The sequence below is a fragment of the Scyliorhinus canicula genome, chromosome 27 (assembly GCF_902713615.1).
Source record: "Scyliorhinus canicula chromosome 27, sScyCan1.1, whole genome shotgun sequence".
Taxonomy (NCBI): domain Eukaryota; kingdom Metazoa; phylum Chordata; class Chondrichthyes; order Carcharhiniformes; family Scyliorhinidae; genus Scyliorhinus; species Scyliorhinus canicula.
The window spans coordinates 19,102,790-19,114,846 of record NC_052172.1 but is presented as its reverse complement, the minus strand read 5'-3'; the positions used below and the strand labels follow the sequence as shown (position 1 = coordinate 19,114,846).

Sequence of the window (12,057 nt, the reverse complement as noted above, 5' to 3'; positions counted from 1 at the left end):
TGCTTGGTAGCGCTTCTGTGAAGCGCCTTGTGGTATTCGTTACCGTTAAAGGTGCTAGAAAAATGCACATTGTTGTTATTAAACTTCAGCTATTCCTACAACCAGAAATTCAGTGAGATAAGTGGGCAGCACGGTAGCATTGTGGTCAGGACAATTGCTTCACAACTCCAGGGTCCGAGGTTCGATTCCGGCTTGGGTCACTGTCTGTACGGAGTCTGCACGTTCTCCCCGTGTGTGTGTGGGTTTCCTCCGGGTGCTCCGGTTTCCTCCCACAGTCCAAAGATGTGCAGGTTAGGTGGATTGGCCATGATAAATTGCCCTTAGTGTCCAAAATTGCCCTTAGTGTTGGGTGGGGTTACTGGGTTATGGGGATAGGGTGGAGGTGTTGACCTTGGGTAGGGTGCTCTTTCCAAGAGCCAGTGCAGACTCGATGGGCCGAATGGCCTCCTTCTGCACTGTAAATTCTATGATAACTAGCGTACAGAAAGAGGGTTAATCTAAGGAGCTCAATAGTTTCATTCGCTTCAGAAGAAATTTGGCCCTAGTTTTAAACTGTGATTTTTCTTCAAATTGTAATTTTTAAAAATTAATTTACAGCACAAGATTCTTTTTTTCCAATTAAGGGGCAAATTAGCACGGCCAATCCACCTACCCTGCACATCTTTGGGTTGTGGGGGCGAAACCCAGGCAAACACAGGGAGAATGTGCAAACTCCACACGGACAGTGACCCAGAGCCGGGATCGAACCTGGGACCTCAGCGCGAGTGCTAACCACTATGCCACCGTGCTGCCCTGAGAATTAGAGAGTCGCTTGCAAAGGAGAAATAATTAAGGGTCTGGGGCTCAGGAGAGTGGGGTTAGAACAGGCAATCTCATGAGGTGGAACAGGAGCACAGCATAGATGGGCTGAATGGCCTGCTGCTTTTGCTGAAACATTCTGGGAAATCGCCCTGTCCATTTATACATGTCTCCGCAGTAAACTAAGCTGCTTTATTCTTGGAAGCGGACGTCGCAATTTAAAAAGAAATGGCAGAGTAACTTTTGCGCTGTTTTGAAAACTGGTGATCCGTTCGAGGAGAGACTGGAGTTGTGGGACAGTCGACAACAGGTCCAGTTTTGACTGCACTAAACTGTATCTGCCTCTCCTCTGCCACCCCACCCAGAGTTCGGGAAGGGTTGTCATGTGCTGCTATTAGGCGGATGCCCCAGATCTGTCCCAGAGCAGATCGCCCTCACACAAGTTGCTGACTGCACCTCCCTGAGGTCACCAAGTGGTGGAAGGTTCTAGAAGCTGCACGCGAGTGTGCCCCAGATGCTAAGCTACTTTGGATGAGGGGTGCTCGGAATTGGGACTGGGCCAAGTTAAGAAAGGTCAGGTGGTTAGCCATTTGGAATCTACAGGAATGATTGCCAATCACCAGTGTTAGCCAATGAGGTGGATAAGCCTTATTCTGGTCCCATTCACATATGTACACATCCGCTTATGAAAATAGTCCCAAAAACATATCGTAGTGTTCTCTTCGGACATCCGACAGCGGCCGAAGATCTTGATTCCTCTTCGGTCTGTTGCAAGTGCTAGTTTTTATAGTTCAGACTCACCAACATCTTCCACGCCTCAGTCCTCGTTTCCTCAGTCGGAGAAAGCTGAGGGGTTATTTTTTCGAGGAGGGAGAATTTGTTGAGACGCTTGCCAAGAGAAGTGCTGGTCTTAGCTGCGTCTGATGACAGGGTAGGTATTCCAGGGACCCACGGAAATCCCAGGTCGAGCGTTCAGCTGGCATTATGTCCCCCTCCCCCAGTCAGATTTACAGAGGGTCCTGAATTCAATTGTAGTGAGTTTAATTTCCACCCTTGCCTTGGCATTCAAGAAGGGAAAGAGGCGGCCAGGAGAGAATACAATATATATCACAACATGCATCGTTTTGTTTTTTTACAAGAATGAGCTCCTTTTTAGTCGAAGGTTTCGAGGTGTAGTTACCTCTTTAATCGGCTCTCAATCTGAAGGATGTTGGTCAACGCCAATAGTTAGTTCGGTTGAAGGCGCCAATCTGTGACCAGGAGAGCGTTGCTATCAATGTCTGTTCACCAGACAAGCCCTGAACTGTAGCTGGGGTCTGTGTGTGGACAGTTACCCAAAATGAGGCTAAAACCAAACCATATGCAGCAAAATAATTCCCCTCAACGGCTGGGAATGGTCGTTGCTCGATTTGCGTTCCTCCTCTTTGAACCTTTGCTTTGTCTCTAAACACTATTCGGTGGTGAAGACATTTGCTTCACAAAGTAAAAATTTTTTAAAACCCCTCGTTTAAAATGTCATGTGTAAAACACTTCGGTTCCTGTTTACAATCACAGTACAAGGATAGAAATTGCCCCAAATAGCAGCATTTTGACCTCTGGAAATCAACGGTCGCAATTTTACAACATTTGAGTGGCTGTTTCACAAACATGGTCACCTTTCGGAGCTGGACGAGTGGAGAGGGCTTGGGGCCTTCACGACCGTTGGCACTGACTCGCCAACAACAATCTCAGCTTTTAGGTCAATGTTATGTAGGCGGAGGCTTTTTCTTTCAACTGTTGTAAGCACAAATGACAGCTCCAACTGCCTGTGAGCGGGAAAACAAGAGACAAAATCCATCAGGCCTTCCTCATCACACATTTTTTTTACAAAAGACAAGCAAAATTCAGTCACTCTCCATAACCGACCGTGCAGACCGACAGATCTGGACCTCTGAGCCGTTTCAGCGCCTCCACTGGCAGGAAGGTGACATTGCAGTGTGACGTGTTGACATAGGAAATTTCCATAATCAATGTGGGGGGCGGGAACTTAGAATGGGAAACGTTGGCATGCAAATGCCACAAAGGAAGCAAGATTCTGCAGGAAGCGAGTGCATGAAAGAACTATAGAATCCCTGCACGTGCAGAAGGAGGCCATTCGGCCCATCAAGGCTGCACCAACCCTCCGAAAGAGCACCCGACCTGGGCCCGCTCTCCCGCCCTATCCCCCGGAACTCCACCTAACCTGCGCACCTTTGGACCCTAAGGGGCAATTTAGTGTGGCCAATCTTTGAACCCCATAGATTATTTTTTTCATAATCCTCTACCCATGGGTAGATGCCAGTAACAAATTGGCATACCTCGGGTCTGGCACTGCTGTGCTGATAATGATCATACAATACCAACCCCTTTATCAAGGCTCCATTTGGGTGGATGCACTCTCATATCCAATACACGCTCGAAGGAAAGTCCCAGGAATCTGAGTGGCAATTGGTACTTCTTGACACGTGTAACGTCTAAAAATGTATAACACACCCCATCCGTATTCCAGTGTTTTGGAGTCTGCTGTGGCTAAGGGGGGGGGGGGGGGGGGGGGGGGGGGGAGATGTTCCACGCATCAATTTGGACTGGATTCTAACATCATAAATTCCTGTGGAAGATGTTTCTAACTTGGAGACCTGGCAGAAAATGGTCCTTACCCTCAGGAGGTTCAGACATCGGCGGGTTCAGACAGTACATGTGATATCCTCGATCACAATCATCACAGAACAGTAATTGATCCTGTTGAGAATGAACGGATAGTCAAACTTTACATCATGTCCCAGTGAGACATTGGCACTTATAGCTGGAAAGACAGACGTGTCGCTGAAGTTTCCCGCCTCGCGCCCATCAGGACTAACACAAGAATACCAAATTTCAAACAATCGTGACAATCTATGCTCCAGGAGGAATGGGGAGCTGATTAGTTGGCAAGTCAAATCTGATTGGCTCAGGAGTTGCCATGGAGAAAGCAAGCGGGAAACATAGGCTCCCGGGTAATTCAAAAAAGTCACAAGGTTTGGTCATATTCCTTTTGTTTGCAGAGGTTCCTGTGCATCAATGTATATTGCTTTGAGCAAATGTAAACGAGCCACATTACAAGTTGTACTGTTGATCTTAAATTAGTCAATAGTGTACCTCTTTGCACACTCAGGATTGTTGACTAAGCTTTTGAAGAACATAAAGAAAGTAGGAAGGAACTTTATAATAATAATCGCTTATTGTCACATGTAGGCTTCAATGAAGTTTCTCTGAAAAGCCCTAGTTGCCACATTCCGGCGCCTGTTCGGGGAGGCTGGTGCGGGAATTGAACCCGTGCTGTTGCCTTGTTCTGCATTACAAGCTAGCTATTTAGCCCATTGTGCTAAACCAGCCCCTCTAAGCGCTCGCCCATGTTATTTTAAATGAGAGGAGTGTTTCTTCCTCTACAACCCCTTCAGCTAGTGATTTGATTGAATGATGGAATAATCAACACCATTTTCCTCCTGTAGTATAAATTGATTTGATTGTTTGAAATTTGGCATTCCTGTGTTTGTCCTGATGGGTGGAAAATGAAAAGATTTGGCAACTTCTTTTCAGAAATATTCAAGTTCCGTATTACCAGGTGACTGTTAGTTTATAATTTACTCCCATGGTGCTTTAATTTTATATATTGAAAGCAATCCTTCCTTTGTGTTTCTCAAAGAAAACATATTGGAGAATGTGTGAACCGCCAATTGAACATCAAACCTCCCACTAATCTCAAAGGAACGCCGGAGCAAGAGATGCCCATGCAAACCCTCAAACCTGTTCCATCATTCAATTGCTTGTAATGCAGAACAAGGCAGCAGCACGGGTTCAATTCCCGGACCAGCCTCCCCGAACAGGCACCGGAATGTGGCGACTAGGGGCTTTTCAGAGTAACTTCATTGAAGCCTACCCGTGACAATAAGTGATTATTATTATTATTATTATTAAGCCTTCTAGCCCTTACGAATGCTTCCTTTTTCTTTTTTTATAAAGTTAGAGTACCCAATTCATTTTTTTCCAATTAAGGGGCAATTTAGCGTGGCCAATCCACCTACCCTGCACATCTTTGGGATGTGGAGGCGAAACCCACGCAAACACGGGGAGAATGTGCAAACTCCACACGGACAGTGACCCGGAGCCGGGATTCAAACCCGGGTACTGAGCGTCGTGAGGCAGCAGTGCTAACCACTGTGCCACCGTGCTGCCCTCCTTTTTTGTTTTTGACTAGGCTCACAATATTCCTCCTTATCCAAGGTTCCCAACACTTGACATACTTATCTTCGTCCTCATAGGGACATGCCGATCCGGAATTCTAATCATCTAATGTTTGAAAGACTCCCACATGTCAGATGTTGATTTTCCCTCAATCTAAATTCTTCAGTTCCTGTCTAATATTGTTGTAACTAGCCTCCCCCAATGCAGCACCTTCACCCGAGGACTACTCTTTTTTAAAATAAATTTAGTGACCCAATTTGTTTTTTTCGAGTTAAGGGGCAATTTAGCGTGGCCAATCCACCTACTCTGCACATCTTTGGGTTGTGGGGGGAGAGACCCACGCAGACACGGGGAGAATGTGCAAACTCCACACGGATAGTGACCCGGGACCGGGATCGAACCTGGGAACTCAGCGCTGGGAGGCAGCAGTGCTAACCACTGCGCCACCGTGCTGCCGTGTTCAAAAGGCATCTTGACAAATTCACGGATAGGATGGGTATAGAGGGGATACGGCACAAGTGCTGAGGGTTTTGGCAAAGGTTAGTTATGATGGCCAGTACAGGCTTGGAGGGCCCGAATGCAAGTTGTTGTTGGAAAAGTGCCCAAATCTGGAATAGTAAATCTTCCTGCTGACTATTCTGGATGGTGTAACCCACCCTGATGCCGGCTGCATTCATTGTGTTCTTCAGCTAACCAACCAATAAAACTCCAGCGAGGGACGGACAACAAACTGCTTTAATTGACACGAAATTCAGGAAGGAACAGAATCCAATTTTCATATTTCATTGTGCATCCCCCACCCTCAGCTGACAACGGGCAGCACTTCTTGTAGGGCGGCACGGTAGCACAGTGGTTAGCACTGCTGTCTCACCGCGCCAGGGACCCGGGTTCGATTCCCGGCTTGGGTCACTGTCTGTGCGGAGTCTGCACGTTCTCCCCGTGTCTGCGCGGGTTTCCTCCGGGTGCTCCGGTTTCATCCCACAAGTCCCCAAAGACGTGCTTGTTGGGTGAATTGGACATTCTGAATTCTCCCTCCGTGTACCCAAACAGGCGCCGGAATGTGGCGACTAGGGGCTTTTCACAGTAACTTCATTGCAGTGTTAATGAAATGAAAAAATGAAAATCGCTTATTGTCACGAGTAGGCTTCAATGAAGTTACTGTGAAAAGCCCCTAGTCGCCACATTCCGGCGCCTGTTCGGGGAGGCTGGTACGGGAATCGAACCGTGCTGCTGGCCTGTCTTGGTCTGCTTTAAAAGCCAGCGATTTAGCTCAGTGAGCTAAACCAGCCCCTAATGTAAGCCTACTTGTGACACTAATAAAGATTATTATAAACTTTGCCTGGAACTGCTTCTGCACTCAGTGAACGTTAAAACCATAAACCCTCTTCCCGATGGGATGTCAAACCCACTCTATCCTCTGGGGCGGATGTAGAAGATCCCTTGGTCTCTATTCGGTGAACAGCAGGGAGAGTCCTTGCCAACAAATATCCTTCAACGCACACCTACAACAGATTAACCAATCATTTGTTTGGTTGCTGTTCATGGATAGCTTGCTGTACGCTAATTGGCTGCTGCATTGCCAAAATTACCATGGGTGCACACACTTCAAAAAGTGAACACTGTAGCATGTCCCGAAGTTAGGAAAGGTGCTATACAAATGCAAGTCTTTCTTCCACGCCCTGTCCTCTTTCCCCCATCGCCCTTCAATCTCTTCTCCTCAAGTGTTTATCCAGTTCCTCTTTCGAAAGTTATTTTTTTTAATTTAGCGTACCCAATTCATTTTTTTTTTCCAATCAGGGGCCAATTTAGCGTGGCCAATCCACCTAACCTGCACATCGTTTTGGGTTGTGGGGGTGAGACCCACACAGACACGGGGAGAATGTGTAAACTCCACACGGACAGTGACCCGGGGCCGGGATCGAACCCATGTCCTCGGCGCCGTGAGGCAGCAGTGCTAACCACTGCGTCACCGTGCCGCCCTTGAAAGTTCTGATTGAATCTGCCTGGCAGATCCCAACAACTCGCTGCGTCTCCCCTCAACTGCTCTGTGCTTCTATTGCCGAGTATCTCCAGGCTGGTCACCGACCCCCCCCCTCGCCTGTGAAAGTCCCTCCTTATTTACTCTAGTCAAACCCTTTGTAGATTTCAACACCTCTACCCTTCGCTTTCCCTGCTCTAAGGGGAACGATCCCAATCTCTCCACATGAACTGAAGTCTCGCATCTCTGGTCCCGTTCCAGTAAATCCCCTCCCTGAGGCCCAGAGGTGGACACAACCCTCTGGCTGAGGCCCAATCCGGTGATTTCTACGGCTGAATGGCTTTCTGTGCTATCACGAGAAATGACCGTGTCAGCTTGCCCTGCCGTATGTACATCCGCCTCGTTGCTTCGCTGTCCAATGGGGTACAGTCTGCCCCCCCATCCCCCCCCCCCCCCCCCCGGCGGAGAATTGGAATATCCCATCCCACAGCCAACAACCCACCCCCACCAACACATTAGGTTGGCATTTCCCTCCCCACACCCAACCCTCCCCCCCCCAACCCAACCCAACCCAACTCAATGAGTTTGGCCTCTCCTCCACTCATCGCGTTGCCATGGTAACTTACATCGTTCTCTGAGGTACCACAGAGGCTGCAGGATTTGCACTCAATGCATTGCCAGCGATAAGTCCTCACAGCTGCAGTCATATTCAGTGTAAACTGCAGACACGACGGATGGCCTGCGGGAGATAGACAATCAGATCCAGTCAAACACCCTGGATAAGACAGCGCCTCTGTTTTATTCAGTGTCTGTCTCCAACCCCCCCCTCCCACCCCCCGCCTTCCCTCTAAACCAAGGTCAGGGGGCAGATTCTCTAAGCCGGGGCTCAACGGGGAGGGGGGCACGTTACGCCTGTCAAACATGCTAAAATCCCTGGAACAGGAGGAGGCCCAATCCCGCTGTCCCACCAGTCAATGGCTGGTCTGCATCTTAAATCCAACGTCGCGCCTTGGCTCCGTATCCCTTTAACCCCCTAAGCAATATCTTAACCTTAATGTTTTTTTCTGGGTGGGGGGGGGGGCGCGGAGTTCCTGATTTCGACACCCCTTTGTCTGAGGAAGCTCATTGACATCACCCCTCATTCAGCTAGCCTGAGCCTGGTGGTTCTGGAGCCTGCCGTGACGCCAGCTTTGCCCACGGGGCCTTGTCCCGCCTGCGGATGGCTCTCTATTTGTCCTGACCTAATGTCCCACACGGCCGCCATCGTGGGCAGGGCGAGGAACGCTGGCCGATATCCCCACTCACTCCCACAACTGTTTCCCCGCCGAGACCAGCGATAGTAGCACAGACCCCCCCCCCCCCCCCCCCCCCCCCACTCCCCAACCCCCACCGGCTGCCCAGGACCCTCTGCTCTGCCCCACTCAAATGAGGAAAGCTCTGCACTTTTATAGCACCTTCCAGGGTCAACCCCCCCCCCCCCCAACCAAACCCTGTTCGAAGTGTAGTCACTGTTGTAGTGTAGGAAACACGGCAGCGGATTTGTACTCAGCAGGTTCCCCCCAAAAAACAAGCAGATAAATGACCAGATGACCTTAATTTAGGTGCAGGTCGAGGGATAGAACATAGAACAGTACAGCACAGAACAGGCCCTTCGGCCCTCAATGTTGTGCCGAGTCATGATCACCCCACTCAAACCCACGTATCCACCCTATACCCGTAATCCAACAACCCCCCCTTTACCTTACTTTTATTAGGACACTACGGGCAATTTAGCATGGCCAATCCACCTAACCCGCACATCTTTGGACTGTGGGAGGAAACCGGAGCACCCGGAGGAAACCCGCGCACACACAGGGGGAGGACGTGCAGACTCCACACAGACAGTGACCCAGCCGGGAATTGAACCTGGGACCCTGGAGCTGTGAAGCATTTATGCTGACCACCATGCTACCCTGCTGGAATAGGACACTGAGTGGGGGGGTGGGGAGGGGTGAGCATTTTGTACCCAACATATTGGTCTTGTGCTGTCCACCATCGCCTGTTGGCAGCTCCCAATGGCGACCCCCATTGTACAACAACAACTTACATCTACATAGCCCCCTATATAACCTAGTGGAGTGGCACAGCGTCAACAATCTATCCCTCACTGCCAGCAAAACTAAAGATTGACTTCAGGAAGCAAAGTACTGTACACACCCCTGTCAGCATCAACGGGGCCGAGGTGGAGATGGTTAGCAGTTTCAAATTCCTTGGGGTGCACATCACCAAAAATCTGTCCTGGTCCACCCACGTCGACGCTACCACCAAGAAAGCACAACAGCGCCTATACTTCCTCAGGAAACTAAGGAAATTTGGCATGTCCACATTAACCCTTACCAACTTTTACAGATGCACCATAGAAAGCATCCTATCGGGCTGCATCACAGCCTGGTATGGCAACTGCTCAGCCCAGGACCGCAAGGAACTTCAGAGAGTCGTGAATACCGCCCAGTCCATCACACGAACCTGCCTCCCATCCATCGACTCCATCTACACCTCCCGCTGCCTGGGGAAAGCGGGCAGCATAATCAAAGATCCCTCCCACCCGGCTTACTCACTCTTCCAACTTCTTCCATCGGGCAGGAGGTACAGAAGTCTGAGAACACGCATGAACAGACTCAAAAACAGCTTCTTCCCCGCTGTCACCAGACTCCTAAACGACCCTTTTATGGACTGACCTGATTAACACTACACCCAGGTAACTATCAAAAACAATGTGTCACTGAACTGCATAAGAAGATACGAGCTCAGGTGCCCAAATGCTTGCTCCAAAGGTTGGTTTCAAGGAGCGCCTTAAAGAAGGAGAGTGAGAGAGGGAGGCGGAGAGGTTTAGGGAGGGAATGTTTTTATTTGTTGTCCCGGGATGTTGGCGTCGCTGGTTAGGCCAGCATTTGTTGCCCATCCCCATGTGGTGAGCGTATTGTACGAACCATTCACCACTGTATTACATTGTATCACGCTGTTGCCCATGTGAGCTCCACCTATGGACCATTGTACTGTACTACACACAATGTATCATGTTGGTGCCCTTGTTGGCTCCGCCCCTGGCTCCGCCCCCTTGAGGGGATGTGCCAGAGCAGCTGCCCTGTAGGCGGCTCTCATTGCAGAGCAGTCGCAGGCGGGCACTGTTCCAGTCGATTAAAGCCACTGTTCACTTCAACTCTCTGTCTCGCGTGAATTGATGGTCGCATCACCCTAATTGTCCCTTGAGAAGGTGGTGGGTGAGTCCCACCCCTCCCTCCCCGGGCCTGGATGGGGAGAGGAGTACCCAGCACTGAGCCATGCACAGTGAGATCCCCAGTTCTGGTTTCCCCCTCAACCCCGAGGTTCCTTCACTGCTCTCAGTCGGAGTGCAACGAGAGGAGATGCCTCAACGGCCTGGCAGGCAAGGATGGGATCGAGCCGAGAGATAATGCCTTCCCCAGGCGAATGTCAGCCCAGCGCTCACTGGCCACGCCTCGCCTGGTGAAGGGGTTGGTCCTCAGGGGAACTGGTGTTTGGGTGAAGCTGAATGAATTTCTGACAAAGGTTTTCCACATCAGTTCGAACAAAATAATCTGTCTCGCGGGCAGCTGGGTGCAGTTAGGCTGAATGTTTCAATCTGGGCTCCCCCCCCTTGCCTGCCCAATTCCTCGATTTGAACCTCTCAGTGCCCCAGGAGAATAAATCTTTCAGAATATCAAAGGGAAACTGCATTGTAACTTCAGCCAGCTTCATTGCTGAGGATTTACTGCTCAACTGGAGTGAATTCAGGTTTTAAAAATAAATTCCGCACTTCACCGCCGACAGCAATGATGTCAGTACGCCTGGCATCAAGGTGCACGCTCCCTCGCCTCTACTGACCCCTGTTTCCCCCACCCCCCTCCCACACTATTTTCTCCCCTGCCGTTGCTGGGTTACGGGGTGACCTGGGCTCCTTCAGCTCCCAGGTACCTCAGCCCAATTCTGACTGTGAGTGTGGTCTAAACAGTGAGCTATTCGCCTGCAGCAGCATCACGGGCCGACCCTATCCTCAGCCACTCCTGAGTGCGCGCGCACGCAAACATGCAGACGCGCACACATACACGCGTGGGTGTGTGCACAGCCTCGCCTTTCAGCAAGAGGCATTGGACAATGATCCCGGGGGGGGGGGGGGGGGGGGGGGGGGGGGGGGCAGGCCTGATCTTTGGCTAATTGCCCCCCCACCCCCAGAGAAATACTGATGGTAAAGCTCGCAGCCACTCCACCTTCGAATGGCCCAGTTCACCGCCATAGCAAGAATCCCATTGGCAAGAGGGTTCAGAGGGCACAGATTTAAGCTGACTGGCCACAGAACGAAAGGCAACATGAGGGAAGACCCGTTTCCCCGGCAGCGAGTGGTTACGATCTACAATGTGGGGCCCCAAGAGTGTGGTGGAGGCAGGATTAATGGAGGTTTCCGGAAGGGGATTGAATTAGCGCCTGAGGAGCTAGGAATCGCCAGGTTACAGGGAAAGGAGAGCGGGACTGGCTGAGAATCCCCTTGCAGAGAGCCAGCATCAATTCGACGGGCTGAATGGCCTCCGTCTGTGCGGTAACCTGCCTGTGATTCTATGAACCGAAGTTTGGGGCCTATCTTTCAGGCTTTTGAACTGAAAAAAAAAATTCAAGTAAAATCTGCATTTGAATAATTTTCTATAATTGAAAAGCAATGATTGGTTCAGTGGCTGAGTTAATGTTAGTTTAATTGCTGCTGCTTTGAATATATTTGCTTTCGATGACTGGTGGGTGGGTGAAAGTTAGTGGTGCAGTGGCAAAGTCACTGGACTTGTAATCCAGGTGGATTACAATCCACCAATCCTGGTGGAATTTAAATTCGATGAGTAAAATCGGGAATTGAAAGCTGATCTCAGTAACGGCGGCCGTGACAACGATCAGCAATTGTCCGTAAAACCCCACTCGCGTTAACCGGGAAGGAAATCTGCCGTCCTTACCCGGTCTGGCCTACATGTGACTCCAGACCCACAGCAACGTGGCTGATTCTT

The 12,057-nt window shown here is 50.1% G+C and overlaps 1 protein-coding gene across 2 annotated transcripts in view; it reads right to left on the bottom strand.

The window, feature by feature from the left end:
* Positions 1–358: 358 nt before the first annotated feature.
* dpf1 (D4, zinc and double PHD fingers family 1) overlaps positions 359–12,057 on the bottom strand; it is a 52,087-nt gene continuing 40,388 nt past the window's right edge. For both annotated transcript variants that reach the window (XM_038786110.1, XM_038786109.1), the window contains 3 exons: positions 7,642–7,754; positions 3,474–3,555; positions 359–2,603 (listed from right to left, as the gene is read on the bottom strand). In XM_038786110.1, coding sequence (XP_038642038.1) covers positions 2,533–2,603; positions 3,474–3,555; positions 7,642–7,754 — 266 coding nt within the window. In that variant the 3' untranslated portion in view covers positions 359–2,532. The remainder of the gene's footprint in view (positions 2,604–3,473; positions 3,556–7,641; positions 7,755–12,057) is intronic.